This window comes from Chrysoperla carnea, chromosome 3 (genome assembly GCF_905475395.1).
Source record: "Chrysoperla carnea chromosome 3, inChrCarn1.1, whole genome shotgun sequence".
In the NCBI taxonomy this organism is placed as follows: Eukaryota; Metazoa; Arthropoda; class Insecta; order Neuroptera; family Chrysopidae; genus Chrysoperla; species Chrysoperla carnea.
The window spans coordinates 29,998,102-30,023,366 of NC_058339.1; the positions used below are offsets into that span (position 1 = coordinate 29,998,102).

The 25,265-nt window shown below is 28.4% G+C and overlaps 3 protein-coding genes across 3 annotated transcripts; 1 reads left to right on the top strand and 2 right to left on the bottom strand.

Annotated features, from left to right (window-relative positions):
- Nucleotides 1-7,758: 7,758 nt before the first annotated feature.
- LOC123295976 (cilia- and flagella-associated protein 251-like) lies at nt 7,759-16,134 on the bottom strand. The gene is made up of 18 exons (XM_044877437.1): nt 15,991-16,134; nt 15,286-15,389; nt 15,056-15,210; nt 14,899-14,993; nt 14,403-14,662; nt 14,036-14,184; nt 13,818-13,964; nt 13,548-13,656; nt 12,648-12,817; nt 12,168-12,319; nt 11,682-11,878; nt 11,061-11,190; nt 10,769-10,861; nt 10,266-10,409; nt 9,901-9,992; nt 9,415-9,649; nt 8,951-9,044; nt 7,759-7,907 (listed from the first exon to the last, which is right to left on the bottom strand). Exons 1-18 carry the CDS (start codon nt 16,132-16,134, stop codon nt 7,759-7,761), a joined length of 2,619 nt encoding a protein of 872 aa, XP_044733372.1.
- Nucleotides 16,135-17,413: 1,279 nt separating this feature from the next.
- LOC123295603 lies at nt 17,414-23,275 on the top strand. The gene is made up of 6 exons (XM_044877016.1): nt 17,414-17,511; nt 17,571-17,698; nt 17,771-17,925; nt 18,969-20,022; nt 21,083-21,496; nt 21,632-23,275. The coding sequence occupies exons 1-6, from the start codon at nt 17,484-17,486 to the stop codon at nt 21,851-21,853; spliced, it is 2,001 nt and encodes a 666-aa protein (XP_044732951.1). The 5' UTR covers nt 17,414-17,483; the 3' UTR covers nt 21,854-23,275.
- A 619-nt stretch (nt 23,276-23,894) lies between these two features.
- On the bottom strand, nt 23,895-25,168 carry LOC123295977. Its single transcript, XM_044877438.1, has 3 exons — nt 25,094-25,168; nt 24,866-25,030; nt 23,895-24,370 (listed from the first exon to the last, which is right to left on the bottom strand). Exons 1-3 carry the CDS (start codon nt 25,152-25,154, stop codon nt 23,895-23,897), a joined length of 702 nt encoding a protein of 233 aa, XP_044733373.1. The 5' UTR covers nt 25,155-25,168.
- Nucleotides 25,169-25,265: the final 97 nt, after the last annotated feature.

The following is a 25,265-nucleotide window of genomic DNA, read 5'->3' on the forward strand; positions in this document are numbered from 1 at the left end:
AAATTTTTAAAAGTTCGCTATAAAAGTTCGCATACACATTTTCAACGTTTATCATTTTTACCGGTTTTATTACTTATTGTTGTTGTTTACATTTAATCATGCACACGATATTTACATCATGGTCTATTCGACTAATTTTGATATATAATATGTTACACATTCGTAAACTAAATATTGACAAATATTTAGTTTACGAATGTGTAACATATTATATATCAAAATTAGTCGAATAGACCATGATGTAAATATCGTGTGCATGATTAAATGTAAACAACAACAATAAGTAATAATAATAAATAAGTGGATAAACAAATTTAAAAAAATTCATTGAGTTGAAAAAATTGCATTCGTGTCTAGAACTCGAGTAGCCTAATTGGTAGGGCGCTTGACATGAATCCAAGAAGTCCGGGTTCGAGTCCTGGTTCGAGTGTATTTTTTTCAATTCTCTTTAATTTACCGGTTTTATTTACAAATTCTCTTTGAAATAAACAAAAAATTTCGTAATTTATCATTTAATTTTATGAAAAGCTCGGAGACTCCTTTTCGGACGAGTGTGGGGCCTTATACCATTGCTGCCACAGATATAGCGATTTTTACAATCCTGTAGTTTTCTCAGAAAAATATTCAAATGGCACTTTAAAAACAAATCAGACTTGAAAAATGGTGGAAGTGCAGTTAACTTCAAAGCTATATTAGGATTATGATATATCGTCTAGCTTCCCTGCGCCTGATTCATTTATACGTTTAATAATTAAACGTAATATGTATGGCAAAACTGTTTTATTTTAAGAAAATTTTGTTTCTGAGATGCATGGAAGCTTATTGAATTACGTATACAGGTTGCTCAAAATTATGACTAAATAATTACAAATTTTAAACGGTAATAACTAACATACATATTTGTATTATGAAACTAAATGTTTACATTTATAGTTTCATAAGAAAAATATGTAATTTGTATGACTTATATAGCAGTGTGAAACGTTTGTGTGTTCTGTATACACAAACATATGAATACAAGATAGACACGAAGATGTTACATATAATTTGAACCATTCACATAGAACAAAAGTGACGGGGTTGATTACGTTATAGGCCGAATATCTAAAGGACCCGGGTTCGTGTTCCAGCTTCATGTGTAATTTTTTCATTTTTCTTTTTGCTCAAATGGTAATGTGTAACTTAAATAGAACACGCTGTATTTTAAGTCAACTAAAAATGTAATTCTTCATCAAATACCATCAACTTTCCCATAGCTAACAGCTATTTTCGTATTCATTGAAAGCGCACCATTTCAGAATGTAAACTGATTTTACCAAATTTAATATTCACAAAGTCACCTTAATCTTTCTAAACGAATTAGATACTTTTCCAAAGTAAAAATTAGCTTTTATCACTATCTACACTTATCTCAAAAATATTTCTGTGCCAATAATCGACGGGAAATTTGCAGCAAGTTAAGGAATCAATCCATTCTAAGGAACTATAGAAATAACTTATTTTATAGCTTAGTAGTTTTATCCCATTCCAGAAACTATAGCAAACTAGGTTAGTAAATAAAAAACTAACATTGTTAATTCCTTAAATACTATGTATGTACTGAAATGTTTTAAGTTTATTTTATTTGTACCTAAAATTCTGGAAAAATAATGTTTTTCCAAACTTCAACGTTGTGTTCTTCGAAACTTGAAGTTCATTGATTGGTTTGTGATAACAATCATAGTGAAAACAAAAGAGGTGAAGTAAACAAATTTTACACATTATTTATAACATTTTACGTGACTAATTTCTTTTAAAGGAAGTGAAATTATTTAAAAACTATTAATATTATTTGATTATAATTATTACAATATTTTATTTCACTTTACAAGGGTGATTAGTTGACCGATTATAATTACATCCCAGTGTCGTAAGTCAATTAAAATCATTTACATAAATTAAAATCATGTACATATAAATTCGTATCCCTTTCGTATAAAATTGGGTAATTAATTTTACTGAAGAAATTTGAATTTTCTATATTTTAAGATTTAATAAAACAATTTTTATTTTACCTTGACAAATGTGCTCCTTTCTAATAAGAAGAGGTAACTCATACCGGTGATAGTTATTTCATAATCGATATATGCAAACCTGAATTTAAAATATCAAATCTATAAATATTTAATATAAATATCTAGAACCTTTTAGGGAATTAAAATTTTTTTTGTTACTTCAAAAGTATACGCAAAGAGCCGCGGACATATAAATTATGAATAAAATGGAAAGATGATATTGCGGAGTTACAAAAACAGCGTCATTTACAAAAACAGCGCTATATGTTCTTACAATATCTATATAGTCCCAATAACATCAAGGACTATAGCCCTGGATGACAATACAATTATTTAATAAGTTTATTTGATTATCTTGATCAAGATTTTCAGAATTCGCGACTGTTATATCTAAAAATATGTACATTTATTTGCGCTCCCACCATATTTTTACTGAATTTTTTATAAATAAATAAAATTCTAAAAAAAACTAATAAACACAAAATAAATAATAGTTTAAAAAACTAAAAAACACGATTTTGTAACTAGCTGAATTAAAAGATAGAAAATAATTCCTTTAAATGCAAAAAATATTATTTTAATGTAAAAAAGCGTTGGGTGCTTTTTAGGATATTTTATAATGACTTAACTTTTACCAATATCTGTCTATAAAATGTTTACAATGATTGAAATTTGGCACTCCATGCTTTTTTACGATAAAATGATTTTTTTGAATTTAAAACAATTTAGTTCAGCTAGTTAAAAAAGCCTGTTTTTTAGTTTTTTAAACTATTATTTATTTTAAATATTCTTCATTTTATTGGAAACGTCAATGCTTTGTCATAATACGACACAGGATCATGGGAAAAATATAAAATTTTTAGAAAAAACTTATAAATGACAGTATGTCTTATGAAATAATTAATATTATCTTTTTATAATATTATATTTAGATTATAAAAATTTTGTGGTTTCCGTTAATTGAATCCTATTTGTATATATAATTTTCACATCGGTAAAAAAAAGCTTTTGGTTTTATTAAAATAATAATTTTATAAAACACTTTCAATTTTAATATGAAATTTAATCATCTTTTATATTATTCTTTATAATAATTATTTATTATAATGAATAATATTAATTATTATTAATTTAAATCTAACGTTAAATTTGTAAAAATAGTTGTTTAACAAAATTCAAAATTAAACTTAACAAAGAACTGATAAAAAGAATTTAATGATAAAATTGTTGAAAATTTAGAAAAAATGAAAATGTTATCCCGAAAAATGATTTTATACTGAATAAAAATAATCATCATTCATTTATATTTATTTTAAGTGAAATATGTACAATAATATATAATAAAATATGGTTTTTATCAACTTTTCTGGTTTAATTATTATTAGTCAATATTATACCTTTATCTTTTATCCTTTACATCGATTTCAGGAATATCAAACAGAACTTTGTAATTGTAATTTGTAACAAAATATAACTACAATTATTCATTTATAGGTAAGAAATATATATACTAAGTTTAAGACAATAAGTTTATTGAAAATGGTGAGTAAAAGGTATGTATATTATTATATTATTGATAACTATAATAAGTCAAAAGTGGAGTACTGGCTAGCCCAGTCGCCTCCGGTTACAGAGTACCTCGGTTCGTATCTAGCATTGTACCGATAAATTTTTAATTAAAAAAGCTATTGTGCCGAGAAAATGTCATTTTTTTTAGATAACTGTTATGAGAACCCAAAGCGACAAATCAGTAAGAGAGCGAGAAATATTTTATATTATTTTAATTCCCACCCCCTGACAGAAGAGTGATTTATGACATAAGTAGGAAAGTGGGTGAAAAAACATGTTCTCCTATTACAAAATCTTATAAAATTTCATTTAACAAGAATAAATTTTAGCATCTACAAACAAAAAAGCATGCAAAATAAGTATATTTTAACATTTTGTAATAGGCGAATATGTTATAAAAAGTGAGGTAAAATATAATATAACATATTCTCCTGTTACAAAATTTCAAATTTTGAACGATTTTTAAAATTTATAAATACAAATTTTAATATTTTGTAATAGGAGAATATGAGTGAGATAAACTATATGACATGTTCTCCTATTAAAAAGTTTTAAATTTTAGTATAATAAGCCATTTTTGTACATATTTTTAATATTTTGTAATAGGAGAATATGAGTGAGATACACTATATGACATGTTCTCCTATATAAAAGTTTTAAATTTTAGCATAACAACATGATTTTAAATGAATGATTTATGATTATTTAAAGTCCCACCCCCTGACAGAATAGTGATTTATGACATATGCATAACTGACGTTATTTATAGCAAGAGGGCGGGTTATATAGATAATTAAAACTATAAAAAGAGTGGAAAATTTTTAACATCAGGAAAAATTCATTTAATTAAACAGTAAAAATGTTAACCACACTAGGATACGAACCAGCGTACCTTTGTTTCATAGGCAAGTGCTATAACCACACAACCATTCGTATTATTTATTATTATATAATTAACTGAATACTTACCTTAACTAAATAATTAATTAATTGATAATTTTGTTCTGAAAGAAAAAATAGGATTTTTTTCAAAATTTTAAATATATAAGAATTTTTATTTATTTATAAGAAAAAAAATATGTTTTATATTTTCATGAAAAATCATATTGTTCATTTTCATAAAACAAATTAACAGAGTTCTTTTCTTATAAATTTTTTTTTTTTTTTTAAGAAATTTTTTTTTACAAAATATTTGTAGATCTTCTAATATTATTAACAACATAATATAAATATTTTTATTGCAAATAAATAATTAAGAAATCAATTAAATTAGCTTTGGTCAATGAACACATTACTTGCACTGGTAATCTATAGGACTTAATTATTACTAATTAATTAGTCAAACACATAATTTATTTAAATATCCGTTTTACTCAACATTTATTTAGGTATTTGTATTTATTACCCCGATGACGACGAGGGCTAGATATGTATGCATATTCATCCGTACGCTCGTAACTTCTAAACTTATTATTATATTTTATAATAATAATTTATTTTTATTATTATTATTATATATAATAATAATAATAATAATATTAACAATAAAGGGTGTCCCCAGCCTTTGAGGATCTGTCATAAAATAGGGCACCCTTTATTGTCATTATTAATATTATTATTAATATTATATAAAAGTGATAGAATTTTACTTATTTTACATAAAAACTTTAATAAGAAGAGAATAATCTCTGTTAATTTGTTTTATGAAAATGAACAATATGATTTTTCATGAAAATTTAAAACATAGTTTTTTGTTATAAACAAATAAAAACTTATATATTTAAAATTTTGTTTTTTTTTTAGATTTTCTATCCAATTTTTTCTTTCAGAAAATTATCAATTAATTAATTATTTAGTAAAGGTAAGTATTAAGTTAATTATATAATAGTAAATAAGACGAATGGTTTTGTGGTTGTAGCACCTGTCTGTAAACCAAAGGTGCGCTGGTTCGTATCCTGGTGTGGTTAACATTTTTACTGTTTAATTAAATGAATTTTTCCCGATGTTAAAAATTTTCCACCCTTTTTATAGTTTTAATTATCTATATAACCCGCCCTCTTGCTATAAATAACGTCAGTTATGCATATGTCATAAATCACTATTCTGTCAGGGGGTGGGACTTTAAATAATCATAAATCAATCATTTAAAATCATGTTGTTATGCTAAAATTTAAAACTTTTTAATAGGAGAACATGTCATAGTTTATCTCACTCATATTCTCCTATTACAAAATATTAAAATTTGTATTTATAAAATTAAAAAATCGCTAGTTGGAACAACAAAATTTGAAATTTTGTAACAGGAGAATATGTTATATTATTTATATTTTATCTCATTTTTTTATAACATATTCGCCTATTACAATGTGTTAAAAAATACTTATTTTACGTGCTTTTTTGTTTGTACATGCTAAAATTTATTCTTGTTAAATGAAATTTTATAAGATTTTGTAATAGGAGAACATGTTTTTCACCCACTTTCCTACTTATGTCATAAATCACTCTTCTGTCAGGGAGTGGGAATTAAAATAACATAAAATATATCTCGCTCTCTTACTGATTTGTCGCTTTTGATTCTCATAACAGTTATCTAAAAAAAAAAAAACATTCTCTTGGCATAATAACTTTTTTAATTAAAAATTTATCGGTACAATGCTAGATACGAACCGAGGTACTCTGTAACCGGAGGCGACTGGGCTAGCCAGTACTCCACTTTTGACATATTATAGTCATCAATAATATAATATATAATATATAAATAAATATAATATATAATTTATTTATGATTATTTAAAGTCACACCCCCTGACAGAATAGTGATTTATGACATATGCATAACTTACGTTATTTATAGCAAGAGGGCGGGTTATATAGATAATTAAAACTATAAAAAGAGTGGAAAATTTTTAACATCAGAAAAATTTATTTAGTAAAAAAGGTAAAAATGTTTACCACACCAGGATTCGAACCAGCGTACCTTGGTTTCACAGGCAAGTGCTATAACCACACAACCATTCGTCTTATTTGTTACTACAATTAACTTAATACTTACCTTTACTGAATAATTAATTAATTGATAATTTTGTTCTGAAAGAAAAAATAGGATAGAAAATCTAAAAATATAAAACAAAATTTTAAATATATAAGAATTTTTATTGATTTATAAAAAAAAAAATGTTTTTTTATTTTCATGAAAAATCATATTGTTCATTTTCATAAAACAAATTATCAAAGATTATTCTTTTCTTCAAACTGGACCTCACTTTTTACGTACTTAGTACGCTAAAAAAATTTCAGCTTTATATCTCTTTCCGTTTTTGAGTAATCGTGATGACAGACGGACAGACGACAAACTACAGACAGACAAACAGACAGACAGACGGAAATGTACTAATTAGGTGATTTTATGAACACCCATACTAAAATTTTGTTCATAGTATCAATATTTTTAAGCGTTACAAACTTGGGACTAAACTTAGCACACTTTGATATATTTCATAAACATGGTAGAAAAACAATAACTTTATATCAAACAGTTAATTATAAAATAATTACTGGTTACGGTAAACCTATAAGATAGTACGGTTGCAATATTATTAAAGCATTAAAACAATTTTCCCGTGTTATAAAATTAGGATCTTACATTTTCCTGTTTTTAAATGTTTAATTAATATGTAATGGTAAATTATGTTATTGATGATACTTAATATACTTAAATAAAAACAAAAGTTTGTTTATCATCTAATTACATCTACATTCTACACATAATATCCATTTTCTAATTTTTATGATAATTATTGTAATTTTCTATATATAGGTAATATTTATTGTTACAAAATTAATATGTCAAATGTGGAAATAACCGCCTCTACCTAATCAGCATATTTTTTTAACTTAAATATATGTAATAAATTTGTAGCGGATTCACGGTTAAAATTTAGATTAAAATTAAAAGTTTTCACTTTTTGTTTATTAGAATTGTTTCTTAATTGAAAAGACAACATCTTTAATATTTTCTAATAAACTATGTTATGAAAGATGGAAAAATGCAACAGATTCATCACCTAAGTACTAAAGAAAAAGAATCTTTAGCAGAATGAAATATTTATTTTTTATTTATAAAAACATGTATACTTTATGGTTTAGATTTTTCTTTAATATTAGGATTAACAAAAATTATATCATTTGATCCATCATATCTTGACTCAAATGAGCCTTCTGGTTGTGCTTCCTCCAGGAACATATTTGGAAAATTTGCTTTTAAATCAATACCCAGAATATCTTCTAATAATATTTTAAATGTAATTAAATCCGGTATAAAATCAATGTTTTCAATATGTTCATCATTTGAGACTGTTGGATTATTTTCCACTTCTTGATAATGCAATAAAATTGATAAGAATTTCTTAACAGCCGGTATTGAAAAACATTCACCTATGGAGGTACAAAAAACATCAAAGGGAACCTTTGGTATTCAAGGATACCAAAGGTTCCCATTTCTTTATTTTGATTGTGTGTAGGCTGACAAGGCACACGTTTTATGATTACCCTACAAGTAAGTCGGCAGATTATAAAGGGAGTCAAATGCCACTTTTAGTGCCAGAGCTTGCAATACCAAATTTTAATAGAGGATAATCCTGATGTCGAATTGGTCATATTACTCATAAAAATGTAAAACTATACTAGAAACAATGACAAAATTTTGAAACGAAATTAAAATTGATAAAAAAACGAAGAAGTTATAAGCAATCAAAGATTGCTTTCAAAGTTGTTGCCCATCTCCTTCTAGCAAAACAAAGTTTTATATGGAATCTTTATGGCGATACTCACGTATGACATCACTTGTGGGTATCTTCCTCTTTGTTTAATTAGGAATTTTAAACGTTCATATCTTACATACTAGTAAAGATTTTTAAAAACCAACTTTTCACTTTTCTATTCGTGAAATGAGAATTCTTCATCCGAAGTGATTAAAAAAAATTTAACCCGATCCCTTATTGTGTACATTTTAGGCGTTTATATCCTATTTTTGGGCAAGTTGATAAATTGGCTATATCTTTTATATAGGGTCAGTCAAACCATCCGTTACACCGCCTAAAAAAATTGTAAAAGTCCTTTTTTTGGCAAACCGAATGTGAAAATTGATAATTTTGCGTGTTCTATCGATTGAGCATTAAATCCCTGCTCCTATTGGAAGGGGTAATTTCAATCCCTAGCTCAATTGCTTTTTAAATAGAATGTGGTATTTTGTACAGCCACTGCTTTGACATGATAATTCATTTCAGCTCAAAACATCAATAATTTTTGTGCTACCATATTTACATTACCTAATTTGGTTAAAATTTCAATAAAATCGTAACGCTGAATAATTGTTCGCATTTTTGGACCAGGTCCCATTTTAGCTAATTCTGAGAAAGCATCCTGTAATTCTTGAATGCTTATATTAAATGTTGGCTTATGATTTATGTATAGTTTAACAAAATCAACAAAATCAATTTCAATATTTTCTTTCTTATTTATATTATAATCTTTATACTTTGCTTCAACCAACATATTTTCAACCTTAAAAAAATTAAGTATTAAAAGGCAGTAAGGCCATTACCTATTGTCAAGTTCATAAAAACTCTACTGTATATAATATTTAGACGTAGTATGTGTACATATATATAATAAGTTTTATGTTTGTTTATCTTCTAAATTCTGCTTTCCCTAGTAATCTCCCGCTAAGCTAGTATTATTTTCGCTGAAGTTACTTGATTCAATATTCTAGTTCAAATTCGTGGTATCTTACCTCAAATTCGGTAGGATAAAATCCACAAGCACGCATTAAATCTGGCAATTGACCTATTTTAATTTTATTTGATACCACACGGCTGGTAGCCGTGTCCTCGCCTTGAGTTAATATTTGCATGTAATAGAATAGATCTTCCATTTCATGAAACAACCATCCGTTGCGGCCGCCCTCAATTAATGAATAGTACGGATCTAAACCTGTGCCACCAATTCTTTCCATAACATCACACGCTCTGAATGAAAAATCGAATGAAGTAGTATTAGACTCTCTAATGTTGAGTTTCTTGACGGAAAATTACTTATTCTGCCTCCTGTCATTTGTTGAAATGGAGTAGCAACTCTGAAATAATGTTAATTGAACCGCCATGTCATCTGGTTACGAGTACATGGCGGTGACTTAAATAAAGATTTTATAATTTTCCTGGCTCTCTAACTTTCAAAAGGAATAAAGTTTTTTCCGTCAATCCAATATTTCTTTTCATACCTAGGATTTAAGGACCATTGGAAAACAAATGTACTGTCTTTACTAAGGGTTATCAAAAATTTTCCATCAGCACTTAAAGCCATATCAATAAGCTTAATTAAAAATAAAATAAACATTAGTCTTATTGTTTGATAAATTATGCCTAGTCGGGTCGAATGGGAAAGGTAATTGTTTCGTATTGGAGAAAATGCTTTTAACGTGTTTTATTTTTATAAATGCTCCCAAATTGATATTCAAACTTCCGACAAGTATCAATATCTGTTCAAATAATTACCTACCCCATAGACTACACTATGAACACTATGAACCTATTTAGCTGGAAAAATCAGGCAGGCTTTTTATAGAAACGTTAAAATTTTGTTTACCTCATCTGGATTTCCTATCATTGCTGTATGACTGTATGGATTTCCTGCAAGTGGTAAAATTTGGATACCAAAATGACATTTATTCGAAAATGCTAAATACCTATTTTCCGATTTTGATTTTAAAAAGACTGATTGTGGAATTACCTGAACAAAATTGATAAAAATCAAATAATTACGAAATATTTAGAAAAATCATTAGACAAAAAGCTCAAACAAACAAATAATACCCTGAAGAAACATAAAGAAATTTGACTTCGGGGCTTAAATATCAGAACTAAAATCTACAAATTCATACATTCTACGAAACTTTTGTATGTAATATTTTCTTAAGGACTTCCATACTCTGAAAACAAACTGTGGATAGACTTAAGCCCATTCTGACCTTCGTTTAATATATACTTTAAAGATTAAAGTATCGATTTTTGGAAGAATTAACCACAGCCGAATTTCCTTAAGGTTCGTGTAGGGTACTTTGAAAATGAAAATGTAAACAAAATGATTACCTCCATGCGTTGTATTGGTGTATTACCAAAGGTAGGTGAACGATACGTTCCATGTATCATTGCTTCAGCTGTATCGTAATATTTAAACTTGTACTTAAAACAAGAGATAAATAATTATCATTATACAAGTATCCTGTTTATATTGAGTTTACCAAAAACAAGTACTTATTTTTAGCAAAAGTCCTCTACTAAAGTTTTGCGCCTGTATTTTTAAATGAGTTATAGAGTGTTAATAACCATTTCCCCGTGTACACTTTAGAATATACAAATTAGGGAAGAAAAAAGTACGTACTGTGTTGTCAGCAGCTAAGAGTAATCTTTGATCCAAGAATTTTCTTACTGGACACCAAACTGCACATAATGGAATAGCTGTTTGCTCGATTCTTTCCGCACTTTTTATAATTAACTGCTCAAGTTGCAAACTATAAATATTTTTTAATAGCTTAGTATCAATTATATACCTATTATCTTTTTGAAAACATTCAGATTTCCCTATATTCTCAAAATTATCCATAACTAGTTATCTAAAAGGTAATATCCCAAATGACATATCAACGAATCTAAGCCACTAATAATAGAAGTTTGAAATTTTGAGAGGGTATTGATTTTATAGTGAAGGTTTATGTATTTCGATAATTATTCATCAATTATTTTATATTTTCTATGTCTCGTTGGCGTATAGTAAACCTTGTTTTGCTACTCTATCATACTAATAGCAGAAAAACAAACAAACTTGAAACCTTCTGGCGTCATCCATTCCAGCTTAAACTCACTTAAAGAAATCTCTAGTATGTTTAAAAACATTTTGAACTATATATCATGCATAAGTTGTATAGGCTCAAGGAATATATTTTAAACGAAAGTTACCTTATCATTTTCCCCGCTTGAAATATTAAAATAGAAAATTATATACCTATTTTCGATATCGTATCGAACTAAATAACGGTCATAACTAATTGAAAATAAATTTGGTAACTGAGTTTTCTCATCATTTTCCATGCTAAATATTAAGTCTGTAATTTTTTTATAATGTGGTCGTATTTTACCAAGGAATTTCCATGCCATTGTTGTTTTTTCAAAGTGATATAAGCATACTTTATTTGTTGTATCCTAAAAAGTAGTAGAAATGTATATGAATTATTTCAAAACCAATCTATACCTATAAAAATTGAAAGACTTTAAATAGACATTACTAGAATTCGTAAAAACGTAAATATATTACGGTTTTTCCCAGTAATTTGACGAGCCATTGTTGAGTAGATTAAAAATAATGAGTTGAATAGATGTGAGTGGGTTTGCCAAAATCAAATAAACTTAAATGTGTCACCTTAGATATACCTGTTCATATGTGGATAAAAAGGATCCTGCAATTAAATTTAAAAAAGAAAAGAAAACTTACATAATATGCCATAAACATGGTATCACTTGAAAAACATATTTTGATAATAGGTGTTTTACAATGATTGAAAGGTTTATCTGTTAAACATTCTAAAGTGCAAGAATTTATCATCCAAACACATCCACATTTTAAACCACAAGCAAGATGGTATCCTTTAATAGTATTATTTTATTAATTATAGCCTTACTAGATAGTAGCTACTAGATATTAATTATGTCGGACGTTTAAGCTCAACAGTGAGGAAGAATAGAACCCGAAGATTCAGTTATTATGGTACTAAAAGGTATTCTTTGGCGAACTTTTAGCACAAATTTTAATTGTTAGATTTCTTTTAAAATGTTCATTTTAACTATTCTCTGGAAGCTTATATAAGACAATCATCTAGTGTCCACATCAAATTTTTCCTAAACGAATTTCTCAGGAACGTATATTTATCGCTTAAAAAGAGACTTGTAGATGTATTAATGTGAAATATTATACCTTCAGCAGAGAATTTTAAAGCTGTAATATAGATTGTATCATTAACATCAGTCAAGCTTTTATGATCTTCGTCTGTTAAAATGGTTACAGCATTTTCGCCAACAACAAGATGCGCATTCATATCGTACATAACTAGGTCACCATAATTGTTACCCGTTAGCATGATATTTCTATTAATATTCAAAGTTTAATTAATTTTTTTTTCTTATAGTTTAATTAATTCGAAGAATACCGAAAATTTATGGCCGGTATAGCTCATCAAATAGCGAATGGTGTAGAAAATTTTTTCGCGATGTGCGATGTACCTTAAATCATTTGTCACTATTGTTATGTATTCGCTTTTTGGAGATCATTTATAGTGATGAACAAAAGTCTCGGTCTTGCAATCTTGAACTTGTTCTTGAAATTTTTTAGGACCAAGAACAAGACCAATATACAGTAGAACCTCGATAAGTTAAAGTCTAAGGGAAACGCAAAATATTTTAAGTTATAGAGGTTTTAAGTTATCAAGGGTCTATGTTAGGTAAAGGTTAATATAGAGGTACGCACATGTTTCTATGTACCCTAGTTAATATAGAGGTATGTACATGTTTCTATGTAGTTACTGAGGGCCTATACAGAGATTATTTATTTAAGTTATAGAGGTTGCGTATTTTAAGTTATAGAGGTTTTGGGCTCTGATGGGAAGGGAACATAGTATTTTTTGAAGTAACAGAGGTTTTTATGTTACCGAGGTTTAAGTTATCGAGGTTCTACTGTAGTTATCACTTCGACAAGACCAATCCAAGACCGCATAGCAACCAAGAATAAAGACACAACCCTGTAAGACCAAGACTTATTTGCCAAAATTTGATCAGTGGACATTCAAGTTATTAAAATTAAATATAAATAAATACTTACTTAGAAGTATGAGTCGTAATTGCAGTTATTATGCCTCTTGCACTTGGAGTTAGACTCTCTAAGGTTCCTTTTGTAAAATGCACCAAGTCCATTGCACCAGTTGTTGTTACTTAAAATAATATAAAGTCATAAAATTTCTAAAACTACTTACTCATTTTAGAAATCAGAAAATTCTATATGTACTGATTTTGATAAAAGTTTCAAAGGTGGAGAAATGGAAAATTTTGCTATTGGCGAAGAAAAATTGGTTCATTCGAAAATAATACTTACACACCAAAAAATCTGGAACAATAAAAAGTTTCCTATCCAATGTATAATCTGATAACACTCTCATTATGTTAACAACTTCAGTTACATGTCCGGGTTTATTACAAGGTGGGTCACTAACAGCGGGACATACTTGTTCAAGTTTTTCATCTGTAAAAGTTTTCTTAAATTGTTGAATATGAATTTTTCTTATAAAATTTAAATAGAAAACTATTTAATACCTTCTTTTCTAATTACATAACATGGAGTTTCCGCATGAAAACTAATACCAATTATTGAATCGAATTTAAATTTATCGTAGTAAAATACTAATTTTAAGGCTGTATCATAAAAATGAATTTTCCCATTTGCGTCGCCTGTTACTATATATCTAAAAATACACATTAAAAACGGTATAATTTGACCTAGAAGAGTTATTCACTTTTTCTTTGTTTGAAAGCTTTAAATTTATCTTTCCCCGATCCAATGTAGACCGCAGGTTGTTGTCCTTAACTAATGTATAGAAGCATTTTTGTTTGTCATGTCAGTTACTTAATCTAAGTAACTAATTTTACTAAATTACGTAAAAATTCTTTCAATGATTCTTACCCGGTTACGCCACAAATTGTATTAATAGGATATTCACAAACTTTAATTGATTTAATATATTGTTTATTGTTACTCTTAGGTAATTGCAAATTACTTTCGAATCCGCCGGTGTTATAGATTTTATTACTCCATATAATTAGAAAACCATTTAGAGTAGCTGAACATACTTTGTACGATTCTAATAAATATGTGGATTGGGTTATAATACCATTTTTTGGATTTTTGTATGTAGGCTCGTGTATTTTCAATGTATCGTTATCCTTTAAAAAAAAATTAATCAACTTCAAACAGGAAGTCGATTTAGCTAACTTTAAAATGTTCAACTCTAACTAGATAAACTGATGCTGTAGTGTACTTTGGCTAAAAGAAAATCTACAAGTACGTACTTTAGATTTTCTAATAATGTACATTACTAAAATGACTTTAAAGTTGCCTATCATTCTTAAGCTTTACATATTTAATCAAAAATAAAAATTACCCAAGTTCCAAAAATAACATTATTTTCAAATGTAATTGCAAAATGTTCTGTATAATTTAAATTCCAACTACAATGTTTTACAATACCAACAGAAGACTGACATCGATATTCAGCTGTGAATTAAGTGAACAAAACTGTAAATTGAAATATAAACAAATATAAAATTGATTTATACCGTCCGGTTTTCGTTTTCCAAATGTCCACAACCAAAATTTGATAATTGGATGTTTTTCATTACCAACTGTAATTAAATATTTACCATTTCTACTAATACTAACTACTTTTGGAGCATATTGTTCATGTATATTAAATAAGGTATTGATGGCTGTTCTAAAAAAAATAATTTTAAGTCAAATAATACACTGTGGATTTAATGCCCAAAGTCCCAGAGTAATGAAAATTTACCCAGTTATAATATCCCAAACTATAACAACATTATCTTCGCCACTATCAGCACTAACAAGCCAACGTCCACTTTCATCAACAGAAATGCTGGATATTTCATTTTGCTAAAATACAAATTATTTCAATTAATCTTCGTAAGAGGGAATATTTCAATATATTTGACTATTAAGCGTATGGCAGACCGAAAAATTTAATATACTCAAACTGTGCGTGGTGAGAAAATTATAAAGATGGTTAGTCAGAGTGGATTCACCTACGACAAGCCTTTTTCATCTTTTGCATGACACATCAAAAACGTTGCCAATTGGGAGAGGCGTTTAATGGCAGTTTCCTCTCGCCTAAAAATTCGAAAGAGCTGAATCAAATGCCCACCAATCACCTGGACAAAATGCCCAGCTGGGCAAAAATAATTTCATACTGATCGATTCAATCTAGACGGTAAAATTGACTGGGAGTCTACTCTGAGAACCCAGCCTTAAAGTTTTCATTTTTAGTGCCATATCCTTGCAGAGTGTACCTATCAAGCGGAAGAAATACCCATTAACAAGATATATGAATGGGTAAAGATAAACACTCCAAGCAAAAGTTTGAATAAACAATTTTGTCTATAAATTGGAGGCAGCATCATATCATTGCTGCCACTAATACGGGGATAGCCACATCCCCGTTGTCAAATATAATTTATACATTTTTAAAATTTCTTACATGCCCTTGCAACATTTTCATGTCGTTGTGACCATAATCATATATTATGGCTGCATGAGCACAAGCATAATAAACTAATTTCTTAGTTGAGGTACTTAAATTAATTGCCGAAACTTTTGTATTAACACCATAAGACCATCGCATTAACTAAATAACAATTTATTTGTTAATAAACTCTTGCATGTTAGTAGATAAATTAAAATTCATCTTACAAATGGAGTCACTTTTGATTCAGTGCCCTTTGGATAGCCAAATTTAAATGATGATGATTTTAATGTATCTTTACTATCTTTTAAAATTGATTTTGGATTGCTCTCGGTACCACTCAGATGAGTAGCGTCTTGGTCACTGCTAGACATTTTATTTATAATATTATAAAGGTAAATATAGTGTTTTAAAATAATTAAAAAATAAATAAAATTATATTAATAAACTTATCGCAATAATATAAAAAATTGTTTCTATGGAAAATTAAAAAAACAGTTATAGCACACAGCCAGGGCCAGCGTGAGCCATCTAGGCGCCACGGATGAGTCTGGCATTTAGCGCCCTAAAGGGTTTTTTTGAAAGATTATTTAATGGAGAGTGTTCTAAGCAATGTTTCAAGAAAATCGGTTAAGTTTGGAGAGTGCTTGAAAGAAAAAATTTGTTGGGAGTTTTTATATTTTGTAAATTTCATTTTTAGGGGAGAAAAGTGAAACAACACCAGACATTTATATTACATGATGACTTGGTTTTGTTTCGTGAAGGAGATGAAAAGTTTTGGATAACACTAGTGCCGGATTTGAGTCTCGGCTACTTTTCCCATTCGAAATATATTGGGTGAATAAAAGCTTATATATAGAGGTTGTTGGCGTACGCTATTAACGTTAATTTTCCTGATACGATACACGCACCCAATTAGTGATAATTCAATTAGCATAATTAGATAATTCTAGAAAAAATAACTAACTTATTAACATATTTTAACTTAATAAATATTTTTAGATCAACATTTCCATGAATTTTCTTCTCATTTACATAAAATTACTATACGTAATTTTGCAACATTCTGTGGCAAAAAAAAAAAATTGGGCGACACCTTTGTTGTGAATTTGAATTATATCTTTATAGATTTATAACCTACACTAGCGCCATTCATTTTTTCCGTGAACGCTTAAAACTACTTATGTACATATTGCTCAGTTGATATTAAACGCCGGTAAAAACGTCAAAACTTGTTTATATTATCAGAAAAATTTAAGGTTTGTTCATAAAAGTAATTAATTTATTTTGAAAGAATTATTATTCTACGTTATTTATATTTAAAAAGACATAAAAAATAATTGTTGCATCAATTGTAATCACTTTTTAATGATATTTTTCACTAGCCTTTATGCATAAATTTATAAAACTGATTAATTTCTTTTTAGCTATAATTTACAGGTGGAACGTACCTAAATTTGCATAAAATCATCCACTTTGTTTGCTAATATTAAAACTACGTTCAAGTCATGTTGTATTTTCTTAAGCAGGATAATGGTAAATATTTATTAAATATTACTTAATTACAGTAGATTAATTTAACAATTTAATTGTAGGGAGTATACCTGGTAATATATTTTATATTACTGGGAACGGCGAACATGCTATCGGAAGAGGTGATTGCCACCTAACTTTGCCTAGTGATCAATCCGTAAGCCGAAGACATGCATCAATATGGATAGAGGTAAGCAATAATTACAAGCATTTCTCCTAAAACCGTTTAATTGTATTAATGTAAAACCATGTTTGTCTTCAGAATGGGATACTAAAGGTTAAAGATCTTGGATCTCGTTATGGGACTTTCATAAATGATGGAATTGAAGCAAATCGAATCATTAACAATAATGGTGAAGTATATTCTTTACAAGCTGGAGATAAAATTCGTTTTGGAATGCAATGGAATATTTGGGCGTAAGTATTATTTCTTCACGTAAACTTAAGTCTCGTTAATTTATACCAGGGTCAGCCTGTGTATCTACCAAAATCCAAATATGAAACGAATTGGCACAAATAATTAATAATATTTTTATCTAAACACATAATATTAAAAAGGTACACAATGAATCGCATAGTTGATAGTATGAAAAACTTAATTTAAAATGAATAAATATTTAAAGGGGGGGGGGGGGGGAGAATCTTTAAATTAATGAAATAGGGTATTATCGTTAGTCAAAAATAAATCATGAAATTTGAAAAAAGTTATAATTTATGTAAAAATATATTTAAATATTCTGATTTCGAGTCATAAAAGTACATTTTTCTTTTAAAATATTAAAATTAAAAATCGTAATTTTTAAACTGTATATCACGTGACCTAAAACGCGGGTAAGACCTGCTGTGATGTCATAGCGGTATGAATCATAGATCATCAATTAGTTCAGTGTAGACAGCTGGGTATAATGTATACATAGATAAGTATTTATATTTATTATAATCAGATGTCTATGAATATATCTGTCAAAGTTATTTGTGTTATTTCCTATAGTGATACCCATATTACGTCATCAACTTGGATGCCCGCGTTTTTGGTTTTTGACAGTTTAAAATTTAATTTCAGTTTTTGGCAAGAAAGCGTGTGTATTTTTCCGAAATAAATTTTTGGTGGCTTTTTATTAGCAAAATCAACATTTTGAAATACTTTTTCAAAAATAGTGGAATACCCTATTCTGATTTGAAAATTATATTAAAATAGGAAAGTAAGATCGAATTAGATAATCGTACAATACATTATAATAATTCATTATAAATCATTTTCTGAACAAATTAACTCTAAGGGGGCGAAATGCAAGTCTGGGAATGTATACATCTATAATCAATTTCAAACATTTTTTTTAAAATTTGTTTTAGTGAATGATTTCTATTCCTCCCATAACCCAAAATAATAGCTGTGGGTAAAATTTAGATAAATAAATTTTTCATATTTATTTTTACAGCATGTAATTATTTTGTTACAGGGTATGCGGTTTTCCAATACGAACAGTAACATCAAACATGTTAACGGAACAAAAAGAAATTGTTGCTAGCTATTTGGCTGTATTAAATGGCCAATTCGTTATGGACTTTGATGACGCTTGTACTCACGTTACAGTGGATACAATCTACTTAACAGTCAAATTATTATGTGGCCTAGTGAAAGGTATTCCAATTGTAACACCTCAATATTGGAAAGATTGCGTTGAATGTGTACGAAATAATAGACTATTACCCGATACTAAAAATTATTTACCACCATTAGCAGAGGATTTGATAAACAAAGAAAACATAAATTTAGCACCAGGTGCACGTAGGGAACTATTTGTCGGAAAATATTTCTTATTTTCAAATGAACGCAGTCGCAGTAAATTACGAAAGATGGTGGAAATTGCCGGAGGTCAAACAAGTTTATGGTCATCATTCGATCGTAGTGTTTTACTTCAGAATAACGTAATTGTGCTACGACCGAATACGATTACTGATTCAGATACAACTCACGAGTATGCTGGATACGAAGAAATCAACGCACTATTAGAAGCACACGGGAAGCGAATGATTCCAGAACATGAAATTGCCTTGGCATTATGGCATTGTGATTGTACCACAAATTGTAATCCAAATTTCAAGGTGACATCACGTCTATTTGGTCAAATGAATTTTGCTATTCGAAATGACGATATTATTGTCACTGAAACAAATTCAATGTCACAATATCCATATTCGCAACCAGCTGGCTCACAAATTATAATTCCACCGACACAACAAACTCTTGGTATGACACAACCAATTGCTACTCAAAATGTTTTAAATATTCCAACGAATATTGGTGGAATGATGGCATCAACATCAGACGTGATGACGGATCCAAATCTAATGCGAAAACGATTAAATGAGGATAGTGGAGTTCATGATGCGTCTGCTGATAAAAGAATGCGGTTAGATGGAAATATGCAAAGTCACTTGGGAACAACAGGTGTCATGAATGGTGGTCTTTATGGTAATCAAAACGCCGGTATAATACCAGTTGATGCAAATGTAAGTTTGAAAATTCTTAGAATTAGTTTAACTCTTGTATAATTCATAATCAAAATTAGAAAAATGTTTGAACTCTTGAACGATTCAATCGTTTGAGAACTGTATTCTTCATAGGAACTGTTATTATTACTCTTGTATGTATTGGATCAACTTACTGATCGTCTACTTAAAATTATACAGCGAGCCGGTTTCGCCTTGGTAGAGTAAATCTCATCTTCGTGGAAACTATACAGATATCCGAACTGCTCGTTCGGAGATTTAATCTTTAGATCCCTGTGTATAATATTAAGAACCTCCGTTTCTTAAACATTGTGTTTCTAACAAATTTAACTTCTTTGATAATACATTTTTTCTTGATCCGGAGGAGGATAGATTATGCAATTGAGATATAGCAATTGGTGAAAACAAAAATAAGAAATTTTGAAGGATAGTCTTATCGCGTAGACTATAGGGAATATTCGTGTATTTTTTTTATATTTTTAATTCATTGTTTACACCGTTATAACAAAGTAAAAAATATAAATACTACTTAAAAATGCTGTATATAAGTGTAAAACATTATAATTTTGAGATATTTAAACGCAGTTTTTTGGCGCTCTCTGTTGATGACGTTTAAGTACGTGATCTGTCAATTTTTGACAGTTCAATGTATAATTTACACTTTAAAAAAATGAATTTATAACACAGAATTTACACTCGTTATTATTAAGTTTTCTAATAAAAAGCCGTAGAAGAGTATAATTTAATGAAATACTATAATTTAATAAATAATATCATACAGTATGTCAACAAATTTGACAAGCTCGTACTTTGATGTCACGTCCGTATAAAAATTTGAATTTCCGTTTTAGAAATTTTTAAATGCCCTCACTGAATTTGTACTTTTATTAATTAATTTTAAGTAATTAAAAAGATATTAATTACTAAAATAATGGTTTAGTTGAAATGTCCAGTCATTAAAGTTACAGAAGAAAAATATTTGAACCAAATTTAAATTTCATGAATATTTCCTATTGTGCTTAGAAATTGCATTTTTATATTGTGAGTAATTTGTTTACAGCAAATACCTGATTTCCAAACTCGTAAGCGTAAAGCAGATGGTGAAGATGTCAATGGAACATCAAAACGATTTATGCTTGAAAACAACAACACAAGCAACGATGTAAAGAATTTCCCGGTTGTGGATCCAGCTATATTGGAAAATATTTACTCATCATCTGGATGGTTATCGAAAACATTCTTAAAAATGGAAATTAAAACTGAAGGTATAGATGACGGTGGTGGTCTTGATGGTCTCATTCCACCTGAAGAACAACCGGAAGTGAAACCACCAACGTTGGACGATGAGGATAAAATACAAATTAAAGTTATTACTGTGCCATCACTCATTGTAAAAAAATCTATGTACGACTCAATCAAAGAAGAAGGCAGTAATATTTCAACAAAAGATGTTAACTTCAAGAAATTCAAAAAGGTATGACCATTTTTTTCTACGCACTGAATTAACCATACAAGGATCAAAAAAAGGATGTCTTCATATTTGTAACAACATCGATACCAGAGCTTTAGTTTATAAGAAATAAATAATATTTTTCTTTGTTTATTTCAGATTCAACCGAAAAAATCCAATTACATAATCAGCTCGTTTACTAGACGAGTATGTGATGGATCATTAACGAATTCATTAATGGATAATGGAACAATGGAAAAACCTTTGGATAATGGAACAATGGATAATGGAACAATGGACAATGGAACAATGGATAATGGAACTGCAAATAATATCGATTCGTTGAATAATATTGAACATAATTTAATTGAAGCGTCATAAATCTTTTCAACTGAGTATTTATTTGCACGTTACCGTACAAAAATACTACCCCGTTGCGTTAGAATGTGCACTCATTTTAACGTCAATAAATTTATGTTTGCATTGACTGGTGACTTCCATAACCATAGGCCGCAGTTTTGAGAATATAAGGATTCAAATAATGCAAACAAAAATTTATGAAATGTATAATTTTTTTGAAAATATTTGTACGTTGTTGCTTGCAAATAGACACGGTGTTTTTTTTAAAGTGATATATCATTATTAATAAAGTCCATGTTGTGTATTTAGTGTTTATTTTACGTAAAGGAATTATTATTTTAGGATAGATTATTATTTTCATCGTAAAATTTACACTATTTAGGAATACGATCATGTCTATCATTATAAATATATTATTATAAATCTCAAGATCTTGAATCGTTACAGAGTTTGAAAACAATTGAAAATGAGCGCTTAGAATTGTTTATAATGCGCTTTGTCAACACTAAAGTTAAATTTAAGTTTTACTTAAAGATGTACAGAGTTTTAGACGTCTGTAAAGTGGATCGAAGAACAACTACACCAACCAAAAATATGTTCTGCATTGTTTACTCTTTTTTTTAATATGTCGTAAACCATTTGTTTGTTTATGGTTATTTTAATTTGCTGCATTCGGATTGCGAAATCATTAATGAGTATTTCGTTTTTTTATTTATTTGTACCATGTGGGCTGCCTTGATGAAATTTTATATAGGCTTGCAGATGCTCATTGAAATTTTGAAATTCGAATAATCCGATAGATTCTAGAGGATTTTTTTTATTTATTCAGAATAAGCTGCTATTTTTATTTATATTAAAGCCCAAATTTAAAAAAAATGGTGTTTCGAATAGATGCAAAAAAAAAAACAGTTCAAGTAAAGACAGACATATCACATACCTTCTATCTTTGTCAAAAAGCGCTGTTTGATAAAGGTAAAAGATATTTATTTTCTTTACTTGAAAAGTTTTTTGACAACTATCCGAAACAATATCAAATCGATGAAAAGGCATATTTTTATTTGTTGACAATCACGGGACTTTCGTAATGGCCATAGAGTACCTCTTTTGGTTTATAGTTTGGTCTTTTTTTGAAAAGAATATATGTAATTTTGAAGAATTCTCAGCTTAAATTATCGTTACCATTACAAAAAACTAATAGGAGCTCTCAATGAAGCAATCATTTTCCTAATACTCTTTTAATTGCGTTCATTCTTTGTAACACTAATGTGTAATAATTTTTTTTTAAATATATATACTTAAATTACGTGAAAAGCGTGCTCCCTTCTTTGTTCATGGTCCTCTTCCTATATTAGTATTATCAATAACATATTTTTTTAAATCATTCCATCATTGGTTGAAAATGTAATTAACAGCTTCATAAAATAAAAACCGATTCATTAATTATTAAAATTCGTATATTTATCCAATTCTTTTGAAAAATATAATCCTTTTTTTGTATAATTGAACAATAATGGGAACATACAGGACGTTTGTAATACAACTTTAAATATGAATTACCAGTACACTTTATGTTAGAGTATACAATGGAACTCAAGGAAGTGCTAGAGAACAATGAAACCATAGAGGAAATATAAAAAAGACGCTGTTACACTCAACGATTTCCACATAAAACGATATCACTTTTAAGTACTGCTTGACAAATGTGTATAGTACTAATGTGGTGGACCCGATACTGTTTTAGCTACGTTATCGCAACTCCCTTTCTTGCATTATCTCTATGGATTGACTCGTAGAGATACTATAAAGAAGAAGATGCTGTTACATTCAACGACTTTTTCCTTAGCAAAATGTTAGAGATAGAGCAAAACTTCCTTTTACAAGTATATCAACTTTTGAAGAACATTTAGATAATGAAAAATTGAGGAACAAGAATAATCAATTAGTAAAATTTTTTATAAAATAACAACAATACAAATGTTTTAATAATTTTTGTCTTTTGTTGTTGAATTAAATAGAATAAGGAAAACATTTTTATTCACAAAAGTTGTCGTATCTTCTTAAATTATTCACTACGATAACCATTCGTTGATGAAAATTTTATCAATTTATGAAAATCATTTAATTTACAATCATTACGTTCATTTGCTGAAGTAGATCGAGTCCTTTGATTTCGATGTATATCACCATTTGTTTTTGTAAATAATCCCCCTTCTCCACTGCATTTTGTTGTAACAACAGTTCCACGTGATATTCGTGAATCAGATTTACTATCTATTAAAGTTAATTTCTTATAATTATTATTAAATGTAAATTTTGTTGTGTTTGATAACTCATTAGATGATAGTATTCGTGAATCATGATTAACGATAACATCATCTGCATTGGTGATGGAAGAAAAAGGTCGTTTTGATTGATCAGTTTTTTGTTCGTATATTTTATCTAGACAATTCTCTAATAAAATCATTACACATGTTAAATCATTTTCTATGCCTTTGGCGCATGCACATTGTACTTTGCCCGATTGAAAACCAGGTGCACCTAAATAAAAAAAAATGATAGATTCTTATAAAGTGAGAATCAGAACTTGTAGCTCGAATTTAAATCACAAATGTAATACAGGCTTGGCAAAAGTTTAAAGTAAAAATAATATTCGTACCCCTCCAGTAACTTACATAAAACTTGTTTATTTAATAGAGGCGTTTGGGTAGATATGAATAAAGAGTTTCGAAGCCTTTAGCTTTTATTAATTGTCGTCCTTACTTTCTTTTTCACTCCCATTCAATCAATATTTTTAATATTCAAAATACTAGCTACATTCTCCCCTCAGAATATAAGTGTATGTAGACTTTTCAGACGCTACATATCTAAAAACCCGTTAAGTTTTATGTAAGCCCCCCTTGCCTGTTTGAGTAATAGGTTTCGAGGCCTTCTCCTGCTCTCAAGCTCACTCAAATCGTAAAACTAGGGAGATTCGATCGATGTAATTAACATGTCAAACATTTAATAGGCCTTGTAATAATTTTTCGATTATACCTTGAGTATCTTGAAGATGTTCCCAAGCTTCCAACGCATCACGTAAACTTATATACAATTGATATTGTTTCTCTTGCAAGCCCTTTTGCATGATTTCATCGATATTCTTGCGATCAGATAATTCTAAATAACTCCAACGTATAAATAATCTTCGAAGCCTTGGTGCTAATTATAACAGAATGAATGAAATATTTGACTAATTTTTATTTCTAGATTGTTTTAAAATACCTTCATGAATGTAATAGAAAATAATCTCGTTTAGTTTCTTCAACACAATTTGATGTTCCATGGACAGATTATTTTGATAACCTAATACTTTCAGTGATACTTGGATGATGGATGGTACAATATAAAATGTACAGTATTTTTTGTTTCCATGGATACATATTAAGCCAACACT